The sequence below is a fragment of the Dreissena polymorpha genome, chromosome 4 (assembly GCF_020536995.1).
Source record: "Dreissena polymorpha isolate Duluth1 chromosome 4, UMN_Dpol_1.0, whole genome shotgun sequence".
Taxonomy (NCBI): Eukaryota; Metazoa; Mollusca; class Bivalvia; order Myida; family Dreissenidae; genus Dreissena; species Dreissena polymorpha.
Window position 1 is genome coordinate 64,415,450 of NC_068358.1, and position 27,736 is coordinate 64,443,185.

At 33.2% G+C, this 27,736-nt stretch overlaps 1 protein-coding gene across 2 annotated transcripts in view; it reads left to right on the forward strand.

The window, feature by feature from the left end:
• Window positions 1-15,252: 15,252 nt before the first annotated feature.
• Window positions 15,253-27,736, forward strand: part of LOC127876279 (xaa-Pro aminopeptidase 1-like) — a 121,803-nt gene continuing 109,319 nt past the window's right edge. Inside the window, exon 1 of one of the 2 annotated variants that reach the window (XM_052421389.1) lies at window positions 15,253-15,297. In XM_052421389.1, the coding sequence (XP_052277349.1) occupies window positions 15,267-15,297 (31 nt within the window). In that variant the 5' untranslated portion in view covers window positions 15,253-15,266. Of the gene's footprint in view, window positions 15,298-24,811; window positions 24,869-27,736 lie in introns of those variants that run through there. The other variant, XM_052421388.1, reaches the window with a different exon arrangement.

Below are 27,736 nucleotides of genomic sequence, written 5' to 3' on the forward strand. Positions count from 1 at the left end.
AAAAAACAACAAATATTTATTAGAAATCTGCACAGTGAATGTGCGTCACGGAAACCAGTGAGAGTGTTGGAAAATTGGAGTTTAGTCTACTCACAAAGTTGGAGCATTTAAGATGAGTATCGTTTCGAAAATGGAAAGAGACAAACATGTTTTGATTTATATGTTAGTGGATCTGTGTATAATCAGATTCATATGCATATTCTGCTTTATTATGTTTGTCACGCTGTACAGCTTACTGAAATAGCATTGAACTGAGAATGTAAAGTGCAAGATATTGAAAGGTAAACAAATTAAATATATTATTTTAACTCTATTTAATACATCATTAACACAGCAAGAACACTAAAGTGTGTTTGTTAATGTTTTCACCATATACTATTTTATTAAAAAAATTCTGAATTAAATTAATACTCTTGAAGAGGTTATGATTAAATGGTGTATTTAAGCATCTATAGATTATTGCAATTTAAATATGCATGTGGAAGGATATTAACTATATGCTGTCTTGATTGTAAGAAGACATTAAAGCAGCACTTAATAATATAAAAATGCTGTCAAACATGCACTTAACAATTTTAATTCTGTTCCTATAATCATATTTATAATGCTTAATGTTTTCCAATTTCATGGTTTATCGCGCTATTTTTCCCAATTTTATGGTTTATCGCGCTAATTTACTGAAAAAACTTGAATGAATGAATATACCTCAAAAATAATTACTGCCTTAACAAAATAAGGCATTGATAACATGTGGAAACTTACACCACGCGGTTACTATTAACCGGTATAAACGTCTTAAGAAAATGCCGAAATAGCAATAGCGGCAAACGCCTCGATTTAAAATTCGTAGGTGAACAAACACTGATATATCCAAGGGAAGTAAGCAGCGCAATATTATACGGTTACATATGATCGATATAGCCAGCACACAGGTTTTGTAAAAAATGTATACACATTGCTAGAATAATTAGTTTGTTTCTCATTGACTGTGTTTTGTTGTTTGACAATACATTTTTAAAAGGATAAAAAAAAGAAATGTTCATTTACATAGAAAAACAAATTTTGCTTTCGTGTTCGCTGGGTCGAAGGTATAGCGTCCATGACCTTAATTTATGGAAGACACAATTGCAAATATCTTTGATCTTCATCAGTTTTTTGCCAAAAATTATTTATTTAAATTAGTATTGAATTCAGTTTTTATGAAGATGGCTGGTCTTCTGATAAACAAGAATTGTAATCAGGCCTTCTTGTATAAATTAATCATGTTAAAATTGCCAGAAACCAGCTTTTTATGGCTTTGTAATTTTAAATAAAATCTACCAATTTATCGCTACTTACAAATAATGTTTGAAATTAGCAGGAAATGATTTTCAGTGCGCAAATATAATGATTATGCATTAAATAAGTGCAAGACATATATTGAAGTATAAAGAATAGGCAATAAATATTGCTCCATTTTTTTCTATCTATAATGAATAGACAATAAATAGTGCTCGATTTATTTATATTTATAATGAATTGGCAATAAATAGTGCTTGTCTTATTTCTATCTATAGTGAATTGGCAATAAATCGTTCTAAACATTTTTCTGTTACAATGGATTGGCAATAAAGAGTACTCAATGTATTATCTTTCTCAAATAAATTGTACAGAAATCGGGCCTAAATAATGAGTTGACAACAAAAAGGGTTAGGGCTTTCACTGAAGAAACCAATTTATTGCTTATTCGTTAAATGAATTGGTAAAAAAAGGGGCTAATGAATTGGATTTCTCAGATTTATTACCAATTTATTGACAATTTTGGTACAATTTGCTTAAGATTTTTTTTTGTTTTGGTTGGAATACCGTTTGTAAAGCTGAACGTAATTAGCTAAAATGTAATGGTCGTGCTGAAAAATCAGTCTTGAAGTCTCAGTTAATTTCTGCACGTAAGAGTTTGATAAAGCCGTACAACACAGCAAGCGTCAATACTGGGTAAGCTTACAAAAAGAGTTACTGTCAGATTGCAAAAATAACCAGACTGAATTCTGGAAAACCATTAGCAGGGTAGGGGTTTCACACTCAATGAGTAAGCGCATAGCGTTGGAAGTTATGACAGAAAATGGTGTATCAAATGATGTCAATATTGTTCTTGAAAAATGGAAGAATGATTTCAGCCATCTTTTTAATAGACCTAATAATGTGAGTAGCACAAATATTGACAATGTTTTATAAAATGGTAATCATTTGAGTGGTTATTTTAAACAATAATATATCTGTTGAAGACGTTTTAAAAGCTTTCAATCAGGCTAAAAATGGTAAAGCCTGGGGTTGTGATAATATACCTATGGAAATATTGAAAAATGACTGTTCTGTATCTTTTCTTCATATTATGTTTTTCAAAGTTTTCTGTCAGAATGGAGTAAGATAATAATAAGCCCCATTCCAAAATCAAGTACTGTTAATCCGAGAGATCCGATGTCATCGTTTATCGTTTTCTTGCAAATTATATGCTCTGCGACGAGAAAAATGGCTTTAGAAAAGGCCGCAGTACCATTGATCATGTGTCGTCTTTAACTAATATTATAGAAACTAGAAAGAAACATAAGTTAGCAACATTTTGTGCATTCATAGATTTTCGTAAGGCATATGATTTTATTGACAGATCACTTCTGTGGGACAAATTAAATAGTAAAGGTGTTCAGGGTAATATGGTTCGATGTTAACTGTGGACTCAGACAGGGCTGTTCGTTGTCACCTTTACTGTTTAATCTGTTCTTAAATGATCTTGTAGATGGAATTGAATCGGTTGGAAAAGGAATTGACATAGAAAATGATAAGATCTCCATATTACTATATGCAGATGATATTGTACTAATTGCTGAATCTGAAAATGATCTGCAACTTGTTTTAAATTTGTTAGCAAACTGGTGTACATCAAACTCTACGATAGTCAACCCTACGAAAAGCAACATTGTTCATTTTAGGCCTCAGTCGGTATGTAGAACATCATTTGATTTTAAATGTGGAGAGCATAGTCTTAACATAGTTGGTTGAACACTATACCTACCTGGGAATGTTACTTGATGAGGTTCTAGATTATAATAAGACTGCTAAGTGTATAGCTCAGAGTGCAGGTAGAGCATTAGGGTTAATGATTGCCAAGTCTAAATAATTGGGATCCATGCCATATTATGTTTTGTTAAGCTGTACGATTCAATGGTTTGGTCAGTCATATCTGATGGTGCTTCTATTTGGCGTAACATGTCTTTTTCCTGCATAGATGCCATACAGAATAGGGCAATGCGATACTATCTTGGGTTAGGGCGGTATACACCTACGGCATCTCTATATGGAGAGTTAGCGTGGCAACCACCACATGTAAAACAGTGGAGTTCTGTATGCCGACAGTGGCATAGATTTATTACAATGATGTTAATAGACTCAATTATAAGGTATTTTCTGCATGTTTAATGAAAAGTAGCACTAGATGCAAGAATTGGCAATTCATGTTTAATACATATATGGAAAAGTTAGATTAAGTAGAATATGCACGTAACTTTGTAACAGTATCGTCAAAGTCATTTTGTAAAAAAAGTTGTTCTTAAAGCTATGTCAATGTATGTATATGAATTGAGAGCTAAACTTGATATAAATGTTGGTCGAAATGGTAATAGTGGTAATAAATTAAGAACATATAAATTGTTGAAAAACGACAGAGCATTATTGTAAAATATTTTTACCCCGTAAGCATAAGTCTGCACTTGCTAAATTCAGAATTGGAGTAACACCAATAAAGCTTGAAACTGGTAGATAGGAAAATATTTCTGCTGACAGAAGACTTTGTCCAATATGTAAAACTGCGGTTGAATATGAAAAACATGTATTACTATCATGCAATGTATATGAACGTATTAGATCTCCATTGGTGGAGAAAGCAAGTAGTCTTATGCCAGAATTTGTGAATCTAGGTAATGAGGATAAGCTTATATATATTCTCTCCAACAATGATATTGTTAAATAAATCTATTTTCGAAATAAAACCCACCAAGAAAAAATTATGTTATTGTCAAACGATGAGTGTCGTGACACAATAAATTTTAATTTAATTCTAGATTTCGCAATATAAGGTTATCATGACATAAATGTAAACGTCGTACCACGATGTATAGCTCTATATACTCTAAAGGAATTTGTCAAATGAACAATTCAGAAGTTGTTTACGTTTAAGTGACTTGTAAGAAACTTCAGTGTCTCAAAATGCATTAAATAGTAAACATATAATAGGTATAGTCTAAAATAGCTTTTCTATTAAGAACAAAATGATAAAATAACTGGATTTGAACCCCTTACCTCTCTCAGAAATATTTTACACGATGATACTTGACCATTTTGTGTTTGAACTGTATTTATGTGTGCTTTTTAATAGAAACATTGGATAAACTTAGTATAAGCAATTCCTTTTAGAACAATAATTGACCCACTTTCTCACTGAAAATTTTGAAGCATCGGTTCATCATAGAATTCTAATGCGCACAGGCACACAAATATTATCATGCATCTTTATCTTTACTTCATCATTATCTAGTATCAAACGTGATGTTTAAATATTATATTTGGTGTACTATTGCTTTTCTTGAAAGACACCACGGACTTCGTCTTCGGATGTAAGACCTGGTATAGCTTCTAACATTTTTTCCGACTTGATATCGTTCGTTAGTATTCGGTTTCAAACGGAGCTCACATACTCTTTGCTATTATTTTCACAATGTCAATTATGTGAAAACATCTGTGGAATGATGATTTTATTAACATAACACTTATTTTTCAGGAAGTAATTTTGCGGAAAAAAGAAAACTTACCGTAGTACAAATGTACCAAATGTACCCAGGTTGTAAACAGTGCAATCATAAATCAACCTCCACGAGTCTCACATCTACAGACATTAACATAATCTCTGAAGACAGGTACAACGATCATGAATGGCCGCTTCACATTGCGGCTAATAAGCTCTAATTTGCCCTGCGTTAATCTCCTATAGCATTGACTTTGCTTCACACATATGACCATTGGAAATAATGTAGAGTACATTGATACCATACGATGTCCTATATTAAATTAAATTCTATCATCGGCTTCGCACATAGTTGGAAATAATATTAAATGAAGTTTATACAAAAGTGACAGAACTTTGATCAAATGAGTTATAAAACATACCCATCTAATGCAGGTCAAAAGTTAATATAAACGTATGAAACTGCAGTTGAGCATGCGGGAGAGAAACATGTTTAACAACACGTTCTATTTTTATTTTCAGTGACACTTGTCTACACGGTTTAACATAGCTCAAAATAGGCTTAAACATATGTACCAATTGAGTCCCTGTATTCGAAAATTACACTTGTAGTATCCATAACAATAAAACAGCAATCATAGAGAATACATTTTAATTAAATTATCACAACCGCAACGTACTGAGGCACGTTCAAGGAAAAAAAACTCAAATATATAATGTGTTATTTTAAGTATTTAAAGAAATATCATATTATATATTGTTAATATTTTAGGGAAACGTATTTTAATTTCGGAATAAGACGGGGAGCTTAATGTCAAAAATGAAATTAATTTCCTTTCTTAAAAATCGATCCATTAAAAAAAAGATAGGGTCTTCTTTTTCTTTAAAAGCATTGTTACGTGTAATACATTTTTGGTTCTGTTTGGTTCTTTAAGACGTTAACAGAATACGTAATCCCCAACTGTGATTGCTACTTTACACATTTACAGTTCTTTAATGACAGTCCATTTAACATTTCATGTCATTGTAAAACATCTGCACGCTTGCTTGAAGCGGTCGCTTTGTGCTGGTTGCTTTGTACTGCTATAAAGTACACGAATTACCTTGTCTACACATGATAAACAATTGCCTTTGAGATGATGCGATCACCGCGGAGACATTCCTTATGTAAATGTTTAGTCCAACTGAAGCTGTGGTTTAGATCGGTCATTACCGTTTCTCCTATGTTTTGAAGTTAAGTTTTTTGGTCATTGTTAAGCACATTTATTGAATCACTTTTAGTAATAGTAGAAGTATGTCAAAATAGTGATGTAGTGGTGTAGTGGATATGGTGTCGGCCTAGCGATCGGGAGGTCACGGGTTCGATTCTCATAGTCGGAGCGTTCATTCGTTCATTCCCGCATAGACACCAAGTACTGGTTCTAGTCCCAGGAAACGGACTCGAGAGCGTTTCAAATAAGCCTTAGGCTTTCTATGCAATCGAGCTAAAATAAATAGGTTTAAAAAGTGATATCTTTCATATATATTCCTTTTCCTATTCATGATTTACGGCTAAGTATTGGTTGTTACCAACGGTTTGGAGTTCCGAAGCGTAGAAATTAAACCTCGGGGGCGCTAAAAAGCATCGGACCAGCAAAAATGTGTTCATACCGTAATAACTATCACTTAACAGTAAATAATTTTAATCTACATCGACGCCGTCGATGAATAAAAGAACACTGTATCAACCGCTTTATTCCCGCTAGAAAATTACGCATATATGTTAATGTGACGTCAGCAGAAAATTGAAAATGAAGTCGCCTTTATTCATAAGCACTACCTAAAATCATTGTAACTTCACATGTATCGTAACATTCTAGTGGAAATGTTATTCTAAATGCACTATTGGCTCACTGTTGAATCTCATCATGTATGCGTATCACAGATACTTAAAGCGCTTAGCCAACTAAACTTTAAATTTGATACATGCAACTACGGTGGCACTAAGGTGACATCACCGTTTCAAAAAAAGACGGGAAAACAAAACTTGTGTTTTCCGCTCCAAAAAAAAGACGGGAAAACAGAACTTGTGTTTTCCGCTCCAAAAACAATTAACTCGAGAAACACAAAATAAGACTGTTTTTACGAGTTAATTTTATTTTGGACTTTGGAAAACAGAACTTGTGTTTTGTTTGTTGCGTTTTAAGATGCCTTGTCAGACGTTTAATGTAAACTACCACCTTCTATGTTAAAGGGCCAAGTGCTATAGGAAGGTTTCTCACCTGGGGCGACTAAAGTTTCGCTTTGTTTACATGTATATTAACGTGTACATTTTGCTATGCTGACTTTGCGAACTTTTTACTGGGAGACATATATAACAAAATGAGTAATTCACTTATCAACAAAACACATTTTCCCTAGCAGAACAATAATCTTTTAGAATTACGACTACGCCAAGACACATGTTATCGGCGTCGTTTCTTGGCGGGCGATCTTCTTTGAATAAGCGCATTTGCTGGAATATATAGTATAAACTAACACTAGGAATGTTATTGTTTTTTTTTAATTTGGGGTTAATTCTGTACTGTTTAGACTTGTTGTTAAGGTACTTATTTCTGGTCAAGTATGCTGTTACGCGATTTATTTTTTTCAATTGTGTAAAACTACTGAATAATAAAACGTAAGCATAAAGATCATCAATTTCTTTGAAAGAGTTTAGTGCAAATAAAACGAACTAATCGTATTTTACCCAGTGGAAATACCCAAACCCAAGTCATGGGCAGGCCATCCAGAAACGAATTTCTCGTATTTGTCTTCCTAAACGCAGTTTATTTTCACAACGCTATGAAAAATCAACTTCGTTATAACGTAACAGGCAATTAATTTTTCATAAGGCGCATTGCTTTATTTTTAAATTTTTTTTTAAAAATCATATTAAGAATTGATGTATGAAGTGAAGCGAACTGCATTAACATTAATGTTTTCGTTTTTTGCGATGTTTATTGGTAACTAGTATTTCATTTAATTACGTTGCTTATTGCTCTTTGCATTCTACGTATCCTAATCAACAACCTTGAACAAGTAATGCGGAAGTAATCTTCTTCAAAATATATAATATGTATAACTAGTATGTAGTGCTTTAATATGGTGATAGCGGTGTTAAATTAACATTTATCGTTATATATTCTAATACTACTAATAAGACAGTTTGTGTTAGGGAAGTTGGCTGTTACAGGGGGTGTATTTATTGTCCAGACAGTTATTAAATTGTTCATGATATGTGAGTCCAAGAAGGTACCACTTCAACACGTCAGAACTGCAATTGATACCTTCTGGATTTATAATTGTGGTCAGAATGTCCCAAACGATGCTAACGGCATTGAACTCTAAGCTAAAAATATTCGGTTATGTGTAATTGTATTGTAATTGTTTTCGTGCGATAGTTTAGTTTATGCATGTGAAGAAATCTTCGTATAAGGTTTACACGTGTTTATAAGCGGCTTGTTCCAAACGTCGAAAATGTACATAACATTTGCACAAAGCACGGCCGAACGTGAATATTAAGTTTTGAGCGAAATAAACTGTAATAATCATTTATTTTCATAAGAAAAGGGACCCTTTAGAAAATAAATGCATTATTTTTCGATGACTAGCTCTTACTGTTAACAATTTTTGACGGGATTTTCATGTATAGACTCCTGGAAAATTGATTTGGGTATTTATTTATTCTCATAATATAATAATCCATTTGTAAACGCGTTCTGAGAAGACTCATTATCAAGGAATCATAAAGGAAATATAAATAATTATTAATATGAATCTCAGATGCATCAAAGTTATGTGCTCACCTTGCAATTTGACAGAAATGAGTCTGATATATTTGTCTTTTATGCTGTATTGTGAAGTGACAAAGCAGTACTGTTGTGTTATCGTAGAATTTTAATTTCTTACACTATGAAACGCTCGTAAAGGTTACATTATACTAAATAATCCAGTCACGAAGTGCTGTGCTCTCTTAAAAATCATTCTTCTTTACTCGATCGAAGCCATGCTTTACATTTCAGTTATTCACTATTTATTTCCTCAAATATGATCAAGTTAGAGACTATAGTACAAAATGGCACTAGAAAACGGCGGGCAAAATTAAGGTGCAAACACAGTCGATTTTGATTTGTGTCGAGTTCTTTCTTGGTTAGAACATGGCATATCTTATTTATTTCTTAAATTGATTTACTTTAGAATGTCCGTTATGAAAAGGTATGGTTTTGGGGGTCTCTATGTGCAAATTGTTGCATTTAGTTTCGCTTAAAGTTGTCGCTATTACATTGAATTATGTAGGGAAAATCTTTAGTATATTGTTACCTTTTGGGTGCCATAAAACGGGCGAATATTTAGCGTTATCTATTACGTGCGCAGGCGATGCCTGTTAAGACCGCACTCGAAACGTTCTGCGTGCGCCCGCGATTGCTTGTATGTGCGAACGCGGTTGATAACTAAATAATTATCACTTGAGCAAGTAATAGAAACGACTTGATAAAATATATTCTATGTTGCCTTTATGTCCCAATCGCTCATTAGAAAGGGCTTACTACTAAAACGTTGTGAGAGTGATTGAGAAGTAAGCCAAACATTTGTAAGAATCTCCAATAACGTAATCATAAAAAATAACCTTATTTATATTGATACTGTTCACCACTTGCACGTTGAGACAGTTGTAGCTCTAGCGCATCGCTTAATTACAAACGAAGCTACATACTTACTGAATGCATGTAAGTCAAGCAAGTCAAGTAAAGTAAGAACATTTGCGGTCAGTTGTATACCACTCTGTATATTAACATTTGAATATAAATTTGTCCTACATACTAAAAGTACAATGCGTTCAAATTACCGTGACTGAAATTGAATGATAATATGGAACGTAAATCGTCAGGTCTACATTTAAATTAAAAATCGTTCCCAATGTGAATCACTGTTGATCAATATGAATGAATATAAATATATACGCTCATATCACAACACTCGAAAAGCACTGTTGTAATTTGTTAGTTTTAATAATTTTATTGTTAAACTTCATGTCTTGATTGGTTGACAGAGAAGGTGTATGTGGACATATATTTGACGAAAAAGCAATTCACAGCTCTAGCTGAAAATGTAGAAACTGTATCCGTAGTTTTAGCTAAGTGCTCTCTTACATACTGTTGCATAACTATAATTGAACACAAGTCATGCTGCAGTATGGTTATCCGATGAGATATGACGTAATGAAACTTGCAGAGATACACAATTTCTTGAATAATTCACCTGTCTTAAAGAGACGTAGGCGAGGGATTGCCTTGTTGATTATATTGCTGCATTTGTTTCTTTTTGTATTTGTTTAAATAGGTAGGGTATAGAAGTGCAATTTATACAAACCATAATTTGATGAATGACAATCCGTCAATTTCAATCAATGTCATCCGTCGAGTTTGAACAATATATGAACAAAACCTGATTATTTGAATTGAATCTATAGATCATCGTATTCATTTTGCATGAATGCGTTATTGAATGAGCATTATATTTTAACGTATGAATAAACAACACATTTTATATTGTTATCATGCGTTATTATATAATTATTTGCTGTTTATTTTTCCTCTATACCTCATCACTGTGATAAGTAAACGGTGATTAGTAAACGGTGCCTGTTACTCTTTTCCGTATTCCTGTCTGACATTCCTGCAGCTCTCCAACAGGTGAATTATGTCTTTGAACATCATCAGTTTTCCTCCGACGAAATGAGGAAAACCGTTTGTAAGTGTTGTTTTATAACATTCTGCTTACTTGGCGATTTTTTTGCCTTAACCTATATCTCAATACAGGTATCGTAAACCTGAGGTTTGCGTAAAGAAGTATTCTGTGATAGCACTTTCATCATCTAGATTGTAGATCATTTTGTTTCGAGAACCACTGTTTAGGACCAAGAGATCTATTTACTTGCCGCACATTACAAGGAAAACACGAATCATAAATGTTGTACAAACTATTTGAAAGTTGCGTGTATGTATAATTGGTTAACAAAAGCTATTCAAACACTGCCAGGACAACAAACGCAAATAAGACTAATCTTTGACAGTAATTGAATCAACATCACTTAAGAAGCATTTTAACGCTGAACTTGATACCGAAGTTAAGACACTTACCTGTATGCATGACTTGCGCGGTTAATGACAGTACCAAGTTCTATATACTTGTTAGTAACCATGTTATTTAGCCGGCATGCAAATTATTGAGGAGTAAACATCACAATCGACAAATGCCTGTCATTTCATTTTTAAAACTATATAATCTTGTCTTTGGAAAATAATAGTTATTTGACCGATTATAGACGAGCGTGCATTTAGTTTCTTTCTTTCGAAACATAGCGCGGATACCACCATTCATCTAAGTGAGGAAACACTAAGTAAAAGTGCTATTATAGCAATTGTGATTTTTAATTGCGGAAATATTGTATGTTATGCATGATGAAGAGATGGCCACCAATTCTCATTAAGCAGAGTGCCTCATCCGTAAATTGTCAGGCGTTTTCGGCCTGCGTAGTGTATTTCCGCAAATGAAAGTTTCGATAGCTAAATACAACTAATTTCCGTGTAAACTACTGCTTTATTCGCATACAAACTTTTAGAACTTACGAAATTATGTATTTTATTTAAACTAGTTGGTGTACGTCCTAATATTAAACCTTCGTACGATTCTATAATACGTACATTTGCGCGTCAATGCGAAAGACTTAAAGCTACCGCTGTAAAACAACAATCTGCAAACAACTAGGCTGAATTCAAAGACGCTGGTTACAAAGTCAAAACTATGATTAAACATGCAAAGGAACACTTTAGCTACAATATTTAAACTATATTGATTGATTTAAAATCGCAATATTCCAAAAGTTAATGGAAGGCGTTAAAACATCTCATACACTCGCACTCACACTCTGATGGATGTGATACCGCCCCTAAAGTCGGTCGACATTAATGGCACGAAACTATCAATACGTCTTATGAACAAAAAAGCAACATGCAATGATTTTGTTTTCATGTCCACATTTAGACAAATCTTCGGGAGTTTTTTTCCGTCCCTACTCACTTTTCATTTGACTGATTACAAAATGTGTCTATAACTGAAAATAAAATATGATCAAAATTTTAATTACTAACAAAGCTGCTGGTAAAGACTTAATCAGTCATCTTGTTCTAAAGCACACTAGCGAGTCTATTTCAAACCCGTTTTGCTTTTTTTTGATAAATCATTAAAATAATGTACAATTCCTTCATTATGGAAAAATGCAATTGTGTATGCCTTAATTACAATAGTTCGACTCGAGCAGACCTTCAAAATATTGCCCAATCTCTCTTTTACGCACTTAAGGAAAACTTATGTAGCGTTGTGCATAAACCCTTATTAACCATTTTATTGAACATAAGTAAATTTATTGCAAACAATCTAGATTTTTAAGAACGCACTCAAAAGTCAACTTAATCAACCTAATGATATATTTGATCAAATATTTCAATCTATTGACGACAATAAACTAAATTGTATTATATTCTGCGATATAACCAAGGCTTTAGACCAAGTTTGGCATTTCGATCATTAATTCAAAATTTAAAAAATGGCATAAGTGGAAATACACAACATTGGATAGAAAGTATCTTGTCTAGCCGTACCAAAAACTTAATTTTTTTTGTCGGCTCAGCAAAGTCTCAGTCATTAGAAGTATATGCCGGTGTCCCTCATGGCACAGTATTAGGACAGTTGTATTTCTTGATTTACGTGATTTTGTATACAATCTTGTTAGTCTTACCCTACTGTTGGCTGACGCTACTTCACTGTTATATATTGCATCTACATTAGCTAATTTCAAGGGTATGTTAATCCATGACCTTTGCCTAATTTATGTTTGGGCCAAGCGATTTCTTGCTGATTTAAGTCCCCCCCCGAAAAGCACTTTTATTGACATCACAAAATAGTATTCCTTTTCGTTAACTTTTGTTTGGCAATGCACCCGTAACATTTGTTGATAATCACAAACATCTTGGTTTTGCGTAAGGCAGCGATGGAAAATGGAACAAACATATAATATAAATACAAGTCTAACATCGGCGTCGCAAATCATCGGAGTTATGCGAAAAGTTAAACTCTCAAGAACTTAAATGTCTTAATCATATATACTTCATCCACACGCGGCCATTACGCGTGCATTGTATGGGACGCTCCATTGTAAGACAATGAATTATTAGAAAACATCGAAAATCAAACCGTGCGTGTTGACTAAGGCCTAACCAGATCCGTCTGACTTAGAAATCTAATCTTTATACTGAAGTTGAATAGCTCTTTTTACTTGGATACGATCATTTCATCCCCTAGATTGAATTGTGAGCTGCTCTTTTATGGTTAGTCCTAATTTAATAATGAAAACAACACCTTCATTTTTAGTTCGAAATATATTATTACGACAAGTTATTCATGACTTAGTTAAACATTTATTATTTAGCTGGACAGGATTTATAATATCGTTATAAATATCATTTACCGTATACAAACGTCGTTATGATTATTCTGATTTTGGTGATCATATTGTAATAACGATATTGTGATAACGATATCATTTTCATTTATGAAATGGTGTCTATCACCATCATACTATGTTAATGTTATGCCAAGGGAAACCCCCCGATAATGTGGTAGAACTTTAGGTCTAATCCTTTCTATATTATGTATGTATGCGCAAAATGTATAGATTTTTACAATGTCATCATTTGCTTTTTGAAATAAAATATGTTTAAGTAAAGTTTCAATAATATAAAATGGTTTCCATTCTACCACGGCTTTCTGTAGTTCCAATATACATTTCCAACGCGACACAGATTTTTCCTGCAATACAGTATTTATTCTTTAAGTTTTATTGTTATCGGATTTCAAAAATGTTTCGTGAGCTCAAAACACGCTTTATTCAGAGAATGTATGTAAACAGTAAACAAAACATATTTTTAATTACATTAAATCATATTGACCAGAAATCTTTGCACAAAAGGCAAGAATGATAAAATTGTTTGCAATTCGAGTTCATAGATGAACGTTGCAGTTTTTGACTTTCATGCTGATTTTATAAGCTGAATTATACAAAATATCATAACTATAAGCCACCAATATATTTCATTTGTAAATAGGAAATACATAATAAATTTTTATTATCTTGTTGCGTACCAGCAAGCGAAAATGTCGAACCACCGAAGTATCATTAACCTTCATAAAATATAAAACATCTGTAACAACTTTACGCATAAGGTACGAACAGTATTTCAATGTGGCCTTATGCACATACAATGTCTATATCAAATCTAAAATATCGGTAACATATGTACATATAAGGTAAACACGTATTTTAATGTGGCCATGTGTAAATACTTGTGAGAAGCTAAAACAAAATTAAAAAAAATGGGTTGTACTGTTTCCAGACCATAACTAAAACAATAACAAATATACAACCTTATTAATGCTTAGTTCTTTGCCAGAAGTTCAAGACCTGGAAAAACGGAAAATAGATTGACATATTTATTAAGTATCCCGCCTTTTCTTAAGCGGAGGAACCCCCACTGGACACATTCACTCATCGATAATAATCTTATCTGATCAAACCACGAGCTGAGATAAACATCAGTTCTATACGTTTAATAGAAGCATATTAGATTATTGTAGACTGAACCTTTAGGAGGCTGGTGATGCATTGGATTAAAAAGCTTAATTCATTAAAAATACGTGCGCTACCTACTTCATAAAACATAGGTGCACTCAATACTTATTATCCACCGCCAAAGGCGGAGGGATATTGTTTTGGCGTTGTCCGTCCGTCCGCCCGTCCGGCACTTTTGTGTCCGGAGCCATATCTTGGAAGTGCTTCGGTGGATTTCATTGAAACTTGGTATGAGTATATATATGGAGAAGAGGATGATGCACGCCAAATGGCATTGTACGCCATCGGATAATAAGGGAGTTATGGCCCTTTGTATCTTGAAAAATGCTTTTTTGAGTGTCATATATAGCGCTTTTGTGTCCAGAAGCATATTGACGGGGGATATAAATTCAATGAATTTGCTTGTTAAAACATAGATGCGCTTTATATTTCATAAAACCTAATATACTAATCTTATGCCATCTTTGAGGAAATTAAATGTTTTGAGAAAGCTAAAATGAACTTGAATTGAAGAATGAGTATACGCTTCTATAAAAATGGAAATTTATTAAAACAATTAACATATTTATGTCACATACGCATATTTTGCATCCGTATTGAGATATGGTGTAACAGGTTTTACACATTTTAAATTCGTGTTCCATTTGCCAGTCTAAACAGGAAAAAGTACACAGCTCACTACGAGTTCTTTTCTGCTGCCAGTCTACTGTGGACCATGTCTCCGGTATATAAGCTATGAAGCTCAGTACACCGTGAACTATATTCCTCAGGTGTTAATCAGATATGGGAACTTACGTTGTTTGGATTGCCTCAGGTAAGTAACAATGCTATGTAACAAGAATACGTGCACATATTACGTGGTTTAAGTTCATTCAATGCTTTGTTCATAGATTCCTTCTTTTGTTCATTCATTCGGTCACTCATCAATCCATTTATCCATCCATCCATCCATTAATCAGTCCGTCCGTCCATGCACTCACTTTATATTCAATTCACTGAACATTTATTAAGAAATAAATAATTCATACACTTAACGACTCTCATATTCACTAACTATCTCCTCATTTTAATGTATTGTGTTAGAATTTTTGCTAGTATTTAGTTTTTTTATATTGATCCTCCAACCTTATACACGAGTTGTTGACATACATGCTACAAAGTACATCCGTTTTCGAAATAAAACATTCCAAGAAACATTGTATGTTATTGTCAAGTATGAGTGTCATTTCAAAATAAAAAATGTTTATTTTATGCAAGATTTCGCAACATAAGGTTATCATGACATTAATGTAAACGTTACAGTACGATGTATAGCGCTAATAAATTTAACGAATTCGTTAAATTAACAATTAAGAGATTATTTAGTAATATTTACGTTAAAGGGCATTGTAAACAAATTAGAAGAATTTCGTATTTTAGAAGCACTTAAAAAGCACTTTACATCGCATAATATATGTATATAGTATACCGGTTTATCATTTATTTTACAAAACGTTTTCAACGCGAGGTTAACGATATAAAAGTATCCGTTATGCAATCAAGTTATTATGCGTAGTCATTTATAGAGTGCTGTGTTTGATATATCTCTGTTTAAGCTATGTATGTTGATTTGCAGAAGACACATGATATATTTTGTAGCGGCGCTTCGACCGCACAAGATAATCAGTGACGACACTTGCCGCGTTAATAGTATTTTTTGTTTACAGAAAGTATTTCTTTTCGAAAATCAAGTTAAGACGGAAAGCGCAGTCCCTGATTGGGACAACACTTTATGCACATGCATTAAATCCCATTTTCCCAAAGCGATACTAATTTTATTAAAAGCAATGCCCTAAAGCAGAAGGAGAATCTGCTGGCTCACTTACAATGGCGATACCTCGTTGCATGGTTGCACACAACAAATATCGCACCGTGCATCTTTATCTTTACGTTAAAATTATCACGTATCAAAATGTACGTCAAATTATTAGATTTTCTAAACGATTGCTTTTTTTGAAAGACGCCACGAACTTCGTCTTTGGATGTAAGTCCTGTTATAAATGTAGCTTGTTTAATGATTTTTTTTATATTATGAATCACACGTATTTACAGTGTTCGATCTCAGTATACCTACGTTCACAACATTAGGGCCAGCACATGGTGTGTCCCAGAGTAACCCACACTAATTATCATTCTAAGTCTATCGAAAACAAACTGCATATTTTTCGGTATCATACATGTTGATAACGTCTGATCACAGTGTATCGTTCTCATGTGTTAACAATGAATGCACTATTGGCTAAGAGTTGAATCTTATTAAACGTGTGTATTTAAAATACTTTACGAATTTAGCCACGTACACTTCAAATGTAATGCATTAAGTTCATACAGCCGTTACAATGATGATCGATTACAAAAATAGGTCCTCGCACAAGAACCATTAGCATTTGACACACTTTTATCATTGATACACATAACGTGCTAAATCATTTTTACAATTCATAAGGGTTGATAAATCAATTCATTCATTATTTACTCTAACTTGCTTACACGTAAATAATCTCGAAAATTAGGGAAGCTGCTCAAATGACACAAACTGACTTATTGGAATACACGTGCATTATTAAGATGACAAATACAGTCTGGCATAATATATTGAATTGTATACATCAAAACGTCATGCTCAGTCGAATGTGTGAAAAGTAATTATGATAGAATTAAAAAAAAAAACATTTTAACAATATTCTTAACGAATGAATATACACAATAAATCAAATACGCAAACTTACTAATGCAAGGAAAAAAAGATATAAAATAAAGTGTGAAGTGTGTTATACGTTAGAAAATTTTGCAAATGTATCATATTTATAATAAAAAAACACATGTTTTTTAAAATAAATAAGATTGTTAAATTCGGAATACAAAATATGGATATATATTTACTATAGGAACCTGCGCTCTATGTCAGTATCAGAAAGTTGTATTGTAAAATGCCAGGTTGTTACAGTCATTTATAATACTTACTGCCATACTTCGTGAAGGCTATCGGCCAAATACTGCAAGACAAGTGTTATCTGAAGCATGCTGTAAAGCGAAATGCAGAGCTGCCACATTTCCTTGAACATTCGTGCCTATACAATCTGAGGAAGGTATAGTACATGATGACATACCAAGTTATTTGGCATGGTTCAAAAATAAAAGAACTGTTGTATTATTCATATAAAGAGAATGTTCCACTTCCTATGCAAAACAACTCTGATTTGAAATAAAAATATCTTTATGCAAAAAAGCACAATGAAAACATCATTATTCAAACATCAAACTGCACATATCATATGGAAAATATCAAAATATAATGAAGAAATATAATAATATAACTATCATTATTCAAATGCCTTAATACAAATATCATATTGCAAATATCAACTTTCAGTTTAAATTCCTTATTTTCAATTATAACTAGCATCGTCAACGATTTCATCAGAACTTCAGGAAAAGTGCTTTATCAAAGACAAATAAGTACTGGCTCGGGTGTGATTCTTGGATTTCGAATAATTGGTGTTCAAGGGTTGACCTAGCGCAGGTTTAAGTTCAAACTGATTGTCAATATACAGCAAACTATATATGGTATAAAACACTTGCAGTATACCTTGACCTCAATATGTGAGTCATTGAAACCAATGCGTTTGTAAAACAATAATGGACATATTTTGGTTCAACATGCTAAAACTAAAGCATGTCATTATGCAAAACGATAACACTTTTACAAGTCGAAAGAAAACAATACCCTACCCTTTATACTCCCAACTTGTGAATAGTTTTCGTTTGTTTTGCATTTTCTAATCTAAAGGCAACTTTTCGCCTGATATGCTATTTCTTTGTTTTTTGAAGTCTACTTTTTGTTCGCAAATTATTTGTTAAACATGAGCAAGTCTTCAGCGGTTGTTGTGTCACCTCAAAACGTTCATTCGTACATGTCTTCTTTTCACAAAATGTATAAATAGAATGGAGGGAAGTATTTTTAATTCGCAATATTAAATCACGTTTAAATTCGAAATTAAACCATGTAAAGACGCGATAGTTATCCTCTTTAAATGCGATATTAAACCACACGTATTGCCAGTTGACTAATATAGTCAAGACATATAGTCACACGACATAATTATTGTTACTGATGAAGTACTGTGATCTTACTATGACTTGAAGCAAGTAATGCCACATTCGTATTTATTGATTGTGATTCGCACTTTGATACACAGAATGTTGTGTGTGCCTTAAACACCAGCTCCACATTGCCATTGAAAAAAATGTTTATGAAAATTGTATAAACGAAGAATACGGCGTGGAGGTAATCATATGGAAATTGCGATAATAATTTAATTGGTTTGTAACTGAAACATTTTACCCCTACGTATTTTTACATCGGTAATTTTACGTTGTTATTCACTTATGCAAATTAAGCTTTTATGATAATAAGATTGCTTTCTCTCCTCCTGTTTTAATCTTAAAATCTGCCGCTTCTATTGCAATTCTTTTAATACAATGTATTATACTTATTAAGATGTATTTAATAATTCATCGAATATTTACTTATCAATCGAAATAGGTACTTAGCTCGAAATGGTAGAATATTGTATATGTGTAATCAAGGTGAAGTGAGTGTTTGTGATGCTCAACAAATTTTGGGCGTATTAAAATATAGGACATGTTGACGCGCATAGGAGAATATTGTGCTTACCTACATAATGACAATTTACATACTTTCATACTTAATTATGCATAGTGCGTTTGTTAGTGAGGCAAATAACAACAAAACACAACATATACAACGTGTTGCTACATTATAATGTCTCATATAGGAGATGTAAGATTGCTGATTGAAGTAAACATGTTACGAACAGGGTGCATACGTGTTTTGATGTTTTCAACATGTCCTTATTCGTCGAGAATTAAATAGTACGGTAGTGTAGAATGCCCTCTCCCACGAAGTATTAGTCTTGTGAACTCTTTACTGTGTCTCTGCTTCGAAGGTGATGGGATATATTGCGAAATGAGTAATAAATGAATCGACGAAACACATGTTTTCTTGTAGAACAACATAATTTACAAATGCGACTACACCAAGACACATCGTATTGTCTTCGTTTCTTGGTGGGCGTTCTTCCTTTGAATAAGCGTATATTGTGGAGTTTATGGCATAACATGTATTTTTTATTTGCTTTGGATTGTGTACTGTTTACTGTATAATAGTAATTTGACCAATTATAGATGAGCGTGCATTTAATTTATTTCTTTCGAAACATAGCGCGGATACCGCCATTCATCTGAGTGAGGAAGCACTATGGTGAAAGTGCAATTATAACACTTGTATGTTTTGATTGCTGAAATATTGTCTGTTATGCATGATGTAGAGATTGCCATCATTTCTCATTGAGCGTAGTGCCTCATCCGTAAATTGTCAGGCGTTTTCGACTTGCGTAGTGTATTTCCGCAAATGAAAGTTTGGTTAGCTAAATACAACTAATTTCCGTGTGACTATTTATGTTTTTGTCTTGCATGGAATATCATCAAATTGATTGTGCTCTTGATACATGTCTTCATTTGTCCCGTTCTTTCCAGTTTAACTATACAATATTGATATGTCCGTAAGTGCCCGGTATTATTTTCTTTCTGCCAGATTATTAGGCTTTCTTTAATGCAAACCTAGAAATCATATTAGTAAGTTTTGCCCGACTATGCACATTTTACTTTATACTTTTTATACGGTTCGCTTTCAAGAAATTATATGTAACAGTCGATGTGTGAAATGCCGGTTCAAATATCCTGTCACTTGTAGTGTTGTCAATTATAATAAAAACACTGTACATTGTTGTTTATGCTAATAAAAAACTAACAACAGGCTTTAATGTTTTACTAGACCTATATTATCCAACTGCCTCATCTGCAATACGTTTCTTTCTCTTTTTCTTATCCTTATTGTTTTATGTACATTATTAGTACTGTTCAGCATATTTTAAGAAGTTACACGAAATGTAATACATTTGTATACTACCTCACGGCCATTCAGTCATGTACCTGTATGCATTTGTTTCAATATTTTACCGAATGGGTAACGATATTTCATTTTACCGAATAAGTGTGGGGTTATTTAAATCAAGTTAATATTGTTGTTGTAAAAAAATAGTTTACACGTGGATTCAACCAGCGAATTTGCATTAATATTTCTTACCTTTTCGGGCTCTCGCGCGCTTTACTCTAATGGCGCACGATTCGACCGCTTGTCAATGAAATAAATGTCTTGACGCTTTAATGTTGTCAGTGGTTGTTGAGCTAAATTCTTGAACAGATTACAAGGCACTTAGTGTATTGCACTTGAACGTGCGGTAAATACGCAACAAACTTGATTATATAGTTAATAATCTGTATAATTTTGACATTTTATGGTGCATGGAAACTTATCTAAATGATGTTGTTTCGATTATGTGTTAAGGGTTTACCCCAGATTTTCACCGAAAAGCTTAAACCCTCACTCCAGCGGCTTATTTATTTATGTTAATGAGTCTATACTGTCGCGGAGTTTATTTGAGTAAGAATGTCCCCGTTTTCATTTTTTATTAATTTACATTAATACTTGCTACTTCTCCGCTTTACTTTGCAGCTTTTATCGTCCCCAACCCTCGATATTACCTTTTTGGAATGACATTAAAACTTATATTGATAAAACCTTGAATATAAACCAAAATGTAATTATGCTTTTTGATATAAACGAAGACCAACTTAAACACTGTACCCGCTTCAACAGTCAATGGTAATGTGTAATTTAAGCAACGTTATAAATGAAGCAACAAGAGTCATAGCCGATACTTCTACATTAATTTGTCCCATCATTGTCTCCGAAAATTGTATTGAACATCGAGGTAATATCAATTGATAATTCTGTAGGTGATCACCATGCCATGGCTGCGATATTGAATGATATTGAAGTATCTACGGCCATAAGTAGGGATTGTAACGATTATCTGGATATCCGGATATCCAAATAACGGTCAAGTATCCGAATTGTTAAAGGGGATCCGAATACTTGAGTCAACGATATTACCCCTGTTATTGTGCACACTTTGACAGACATCGTTGACAGACTGACACAAATCCGTTAAACGGTTGTTGCTCAGCGAGAGCCCCAGTCAGTTCCCGATCACCTTGGTGATAATGGCAGAGTTGCATAATTGCCAACTCGCGCCTCCGTGTTTTGTTTTATGGTCCTAACTTCCCGACAATTGACACCAATTAGCTACTTGGCTTCAATCGACGGGTGCAACAGTATGGAAACATTATATCTGCCCAATCAAATAAAAGTATTTTAATTAAATCAATATTTATCTGTTAAAAAAAGAGTAAACGAATTGCTATTTCCCAAACTGGCATATGTCGCCCGAAGTATTTTGGCAATTCCGGCAACATCGGGTCCGTCTGAGCGCGTGTTCTCGTCGGCCGGCTTGGTACTTACCAAGCTAAGGAACAGACTCAAAAGTGACTTAGTCGATGCAATTATTTTCATAAACAAGAACCTTAGGTCAGTGCATTTTAGAAAATACAAATGAAATTGAAATGAATATATTAAATGTATGTAGAATATACAGTATATATCGTAGTATGCTTTTGTTTTAGTTTTACGACGTTTGTGTGTGTGTGTGTGTTTTTAAAGAAATTACGCATTTTGCGACTTTGATATTGTTCTTATAAATAAAATTATTGAAATAAAGAAATCATATAAATGCGTTATATTGTTTTTTCTTGTGTAAACACTGCACATTAACGTATTCACAGTGTTGTGATGATAGTAACAGCCTTATGTAGTTTACTTACAAAAGAATACGGATATCCGGATATATTCGGATAACGGATACGGTTATCCGGATACTGATTTTGGATACGATTCCCATCCCTAGTCATAAGTAAATGCAGAGACATGTCTGGTTGTATAAACGAGCTGATTTTTAACGTCTTAACCATTTAATTTATATCGAAAATTGGAATTTTATAACAAATACAAGTGTAGATGATGCTACTGCTTTATTCACAAACAAACTTTTATAACTTACGAAATTATGTATCCTATTTAAACTATTTAATGTACGTCCTAATAATAAACCTTCATACGATTCTATGATACGTACATTTGCGCGTCAACGCGACAGACTTAAAGCTACCGCTATAAAAACAACCATCTGCAAACAACTAGGCTGAATTTTAAAACGCTGGTAACAAAGTCAAAACTATGATTTAACATGCAAAGAAACACTTTATCTACAATATTTAAACTACATTGATTTATTTAAAATCGCTAAAGACCAAAAGTTAATGGAAGGCGTTAAAACACCTCATACACTCGCACTCACACTCTGATGTATGTGATACCGCCGCTAAAGTCGGTCGACATTAATGGAACGAAACTATAAATACGTCTTATGAACAAAAAAGCAACTTGCTTAAACAATGATTTTGTTTTCATGTCCACATTTAGGCTAATCTGCAGGAGTTTTTCCCGTCCCTACTCACTTTTCATTTATCTAAAAATGTGTCTATAACTGAAAATGAAATAATGGTTATGATCAATATTTTAATAACTAACAAAGCTGTTGGTAAAGAATTAATCAGTAATCCTCTTCTAAAGCACACAAGCAAGTCTTTTTCAAAACCGTTTTGCTTATTCTTTAATTAATTATTAAAATAATGTACTATCCCTTCATTATGGAAAAATGCAATTTTAAGCGTTTGAGGAAAACTTATGGAGCGTTTTGTGTATTAACCCTTATTAACCATTTATTGCACATAATTTAATTTATTGCAAACAATCGAGATTTTTAAGAGCGCACTCAAAAGTCAACTTAATAAACTTTATGATATATTTGATCAAATACCTCGATATATTGACGACAATAAACTAAATTGTATGATATTCTACGATATATGCAAGGCTTTAGACCGAGTTTGGCATCGCGTTCATGAATGAAAAATTAAACAAAATGGCATAAGTGGAAATACACAACATTGGCTAGAAAGTTACTTGTCTTACCGTACCAAAAAGTATTTTTGTGTCGGCTTAGCAAAGTCTCGGTCATTAGAAGTATGTGCCGGTGTCCCTCAGGGCACAGTATTAGGACGGTTGTATTTCTTGATTTACGTTAATAATTTTGTATAAAATCTTGTTAGTCTTACCCGTGCATTGTATGGGATGGTACATGGTAAGACAATAAATTATTAGAAAACATCAAAAATAAAACCGTGCGTGTTGACTCAGGCCTAACCAGATCCGTCTGACTGTGAAATCTTTATACTGAAGTTAAATGACAAAGTCTAGACAAAAGTTAAAATTATTTTAACGAACTAATATACAGAAAATACATAACGGCCAAAGTCCCAATTACCTAACGAACCTTTCTCCACAAACAGTTCATGAACCGACATCTCAAAATCTTAGAAACGCGGTAAACTGCATTATTTTATCAAAGAGAACTTCATGTTATTCATTCTCGTATTTTCCATCTGCCATTAATCTATGAAATGGAAATTTTTGCATAATGATAAAATGAAACCATTCCAAAATCGAAAATTTCCTTGACACAATTATTTAATTTATGTGAAGACAATCCCCAATATATTCCACACTGATAGAATTTCATCACTTGTAAATGCTTGTTTAAGAAATAATTGTTGTAACCTAAACGCGGACTTATTTCATAATCATTAAACAAACATTCCCGTATGTGCGTTCGGAAATTATGTTAAAAATGGTGAGCATTACTTGTTCATAGACCTACCTATCATGTACAGCTAATAGCTCTTTTTAACTGCGATACGATCATTTCATCCCCTGAATTGAATTGTGAGCTGCTCTGATATGGTTAGCCCTAATTTAATAATGAAAACAACATCTTCATTTCTGTTGGTGGTGATACATTGGATTAAAAAAAGCTTACTTCAGTAAAAAATACTTATTAAAACATAGTTGCGCTTTATATTCATAAAACATAGCATACTTATCATAGGCCCTCTTTGTGTCAATGAAATGTTTTGAGAAAGCTAATATGAACTTGCATTAAGGAATCGAGTATATGCTTCTAGAAAAATGGAATTTTATATAAACAATTACCATTATTTATTTCACAGCATATTTTGCATCCGTAATGAGATATGGTGCAAAAGGTTTAACGCATTTTAAATTCGTAGTCCATTTGCCAGTCTAAACATGAAAAAAGTACACAACTTACAGCGAGCTGTTTTCTGCTGCCAGTCTATTGTGGACCATGTCTCCGGTATATAAGCTATGAAGCTCAGTACACCGTGAACTGTATTCCTCAGGTGTTAATCAGATATGGGAACTTACGTTGTTTGGATTGCCTCAGGTAAGTTACAATGCTATGTTACAAGAATACGTTCACCTATTACGTGGTTAAAGTTCATTCAATGCTTCGTTCATAGTTTCCTTCTTTCGTTCATTCATTCAGTCACTCATCTATCCAACCATCCATTATTCAGTCCGTCCGTCCATGCACTCACTTAATATTTAATCAACTTAACATACATAAATAAATAATTCATACACTTAACCACTCTCATATTCACAAACTATCTACTCATTTTAATGTATTGTGTAAGAATTTTTGATATTATTTATTTTTATATATTGATCATCCAACCTTATACAAGTGTTGTTGACATACATGCTACACAGTACATCCGTTTTCGAAATAAAACATTCCAAGAAACATTGTATGTTATTGTCAAAGGATGAGTGTCATTTCAAAATAAAAAAAAATGTTTATTTCATGCAAGCATAAGGTTATCATGACCTTAATGCAAACGTTACAATACGGTGTATAGCACTACTAAATTTAACGAATTTGTTAAATAAACAATTAAGAGGTTATTTAGTAATATTTACGTTGAAGGACATTGTAAACAATTTAGAAGAATTTCGTATTTGGTATGAAATTATTAAAACGTACCTTTTCCGTGATTCGAAACCTTGTACATCTCCTAACAATATATATTACGATAACACTGGTTCATTTGAATTTTATTTATACATCAGTTTAGTAAGAGATTATTTTAAGTGCGATTTCGCAAAACTGCGAAAAAGCACTTTACATCGCACAATACATGTATATAGTATACCGGTTTATCATTTATTTTACTGAATGTTTTGAAACGCGAGCCTAACGATTTAATAGTATCCGTTATGCAATCAAGTTATTTAGCGTATTTATTTACAGAGTGACGTGTTTGATATATCTCTGTTTATGCTATGCATGTTGATTTCCAGAAGACACCTTGTATATTTTTGAGCGGCGCTAAGACCGCACAAGATAATCAGTGACGACACTTGCCGCTTTTATGGTATTTTTCGTTTACAGAAAGTATTTTCTTTTCGAAAATCAAGTTAAGACGGAAAGCGCAGTCCAGAATTGGGACAACACTTTATTAACATGCATAAAATCCCGTTTTCCCAGAGAGATGGTTGTTTTATTAAAGGCAATGTCGTAAAGAAGAAGAATAATTCACTAGCTCACTGACAATCGCGATACATCGTTGGATTGTTGCATCAACTGGCTCACTGACGATGGCAATACATCGATGCATCGCTGCATTCTTAAGAGCACAACACAAATATCGAATCGTGCATATTTTTCTTTAAGTCATCATTATCACTTATCAAAATGTACGTCCAATTATTAGATTTGCTGAACGATTGCATTTCGTTTGAAAGGCGCCACGGACTTCGTCTTCGGGTGTAAGTTCTGTTATAGCTTCTGACATATTTCCGGCTTGATTTTTTTCGTTGTGAAACGGTTCCAAATGGCTATCGCAGAATCTTTGTCATTATTTCCTTTATACCAACGTTGTCCAAATGTCTTCGGATTTGTGATTTTCTTAACGAGAAACTTACTTTTCATTTGTAGAAATTCAGTAATAGTGAAAAATATACAAAATTTACGCAGGTGGTAAAAATTGCACTCTGAATAAATATGTATCATACGCATTGTGTCTATCATCTACTGACAAAAACACTATGATCTTTGAAGACATGTACAGAGATCATTAGCGGCCGTTTTACTTTGTGGCTTATTAGATCTAATTTATCCTTCCCTGCGTTTGAATCATCTATGACATTTACTATGAATTAGAATGACTGGATGAGATTAGTTTGAGACCATTGACACCATATGATTTCATGTTAAATTAATTGCGGCTTATTTTCTATTATCGACACTACACGATATGCAATGATTATTTAAGTAAGTTTATACAACAATTATAGTACGGCCTAATTTCACAGCTTCCAATGTCTCGTACTTGCACATTATTTAAAAGTCCGATGCCCATGACGAAAGGACATACAAAACAGATATCAAATAAATAAGGAATTTTATTTCAAATTTAAAGAACATATTGTTAAATTCGATTTTTGAATAAACCAGACTGCTGGAATAAGTTTCGCTAATGCTGTGACACATAATTACGGAGCTAGAATATGTAAACTCGGTGTATGACACGGGGATCATTGGTTGAAAAGTGAAATTATTTATTTCCTTTTTAAAAAGTCGATACATTTACAAAAATGAAAGAGTTCTTTGATATTCAAAAGCATTTGCTAGGCCATATTTGGTTCTTTAAGACGATGTACATACCACTTCAACTCAAATATTTATTTCTAGTAAACACATTTATTGTTCTGCATTTATGCCCTTTTAACGTTTGATGTCACTTGTAAAACATGCACACACTTGCTCGAAGTGATTGCTTTGTTCTGGTTGCTGTTATAACGTGTACGATTTGCCTTGTCATCAAATGATAACCGTTGGCTCGGAGATTACTTTGAGATCACCGTGGTGACCTTGAGCTGTAGTTGTGAATTTCTCACGCTACGGGTTGGTTCAGTCGTTACGGTCTAACCCATGTTTTGAAATATAGTATTGTTGGTAACATGCCATTGGTAAGCACATTTAGTTGATCATTTGTAGTTAAAGTATTGCTTAATTGTGATGTCCCCGTATATATTTCTGTTGATAATTATAACTTGATAGAGTTGGATGGAAATATATTTTAATGTATTTTATATTATGAATGACATATATATTCACAAGGTTCGATCTCGATATGACTACTTCCACAACATCAGGGCCCGCACATGGTTTATCCCAGAATTACCCACACTAATTTTCATTCTAAGTCCATCGAAAACAAATCGCATATTTTTCGGTATCATCCAT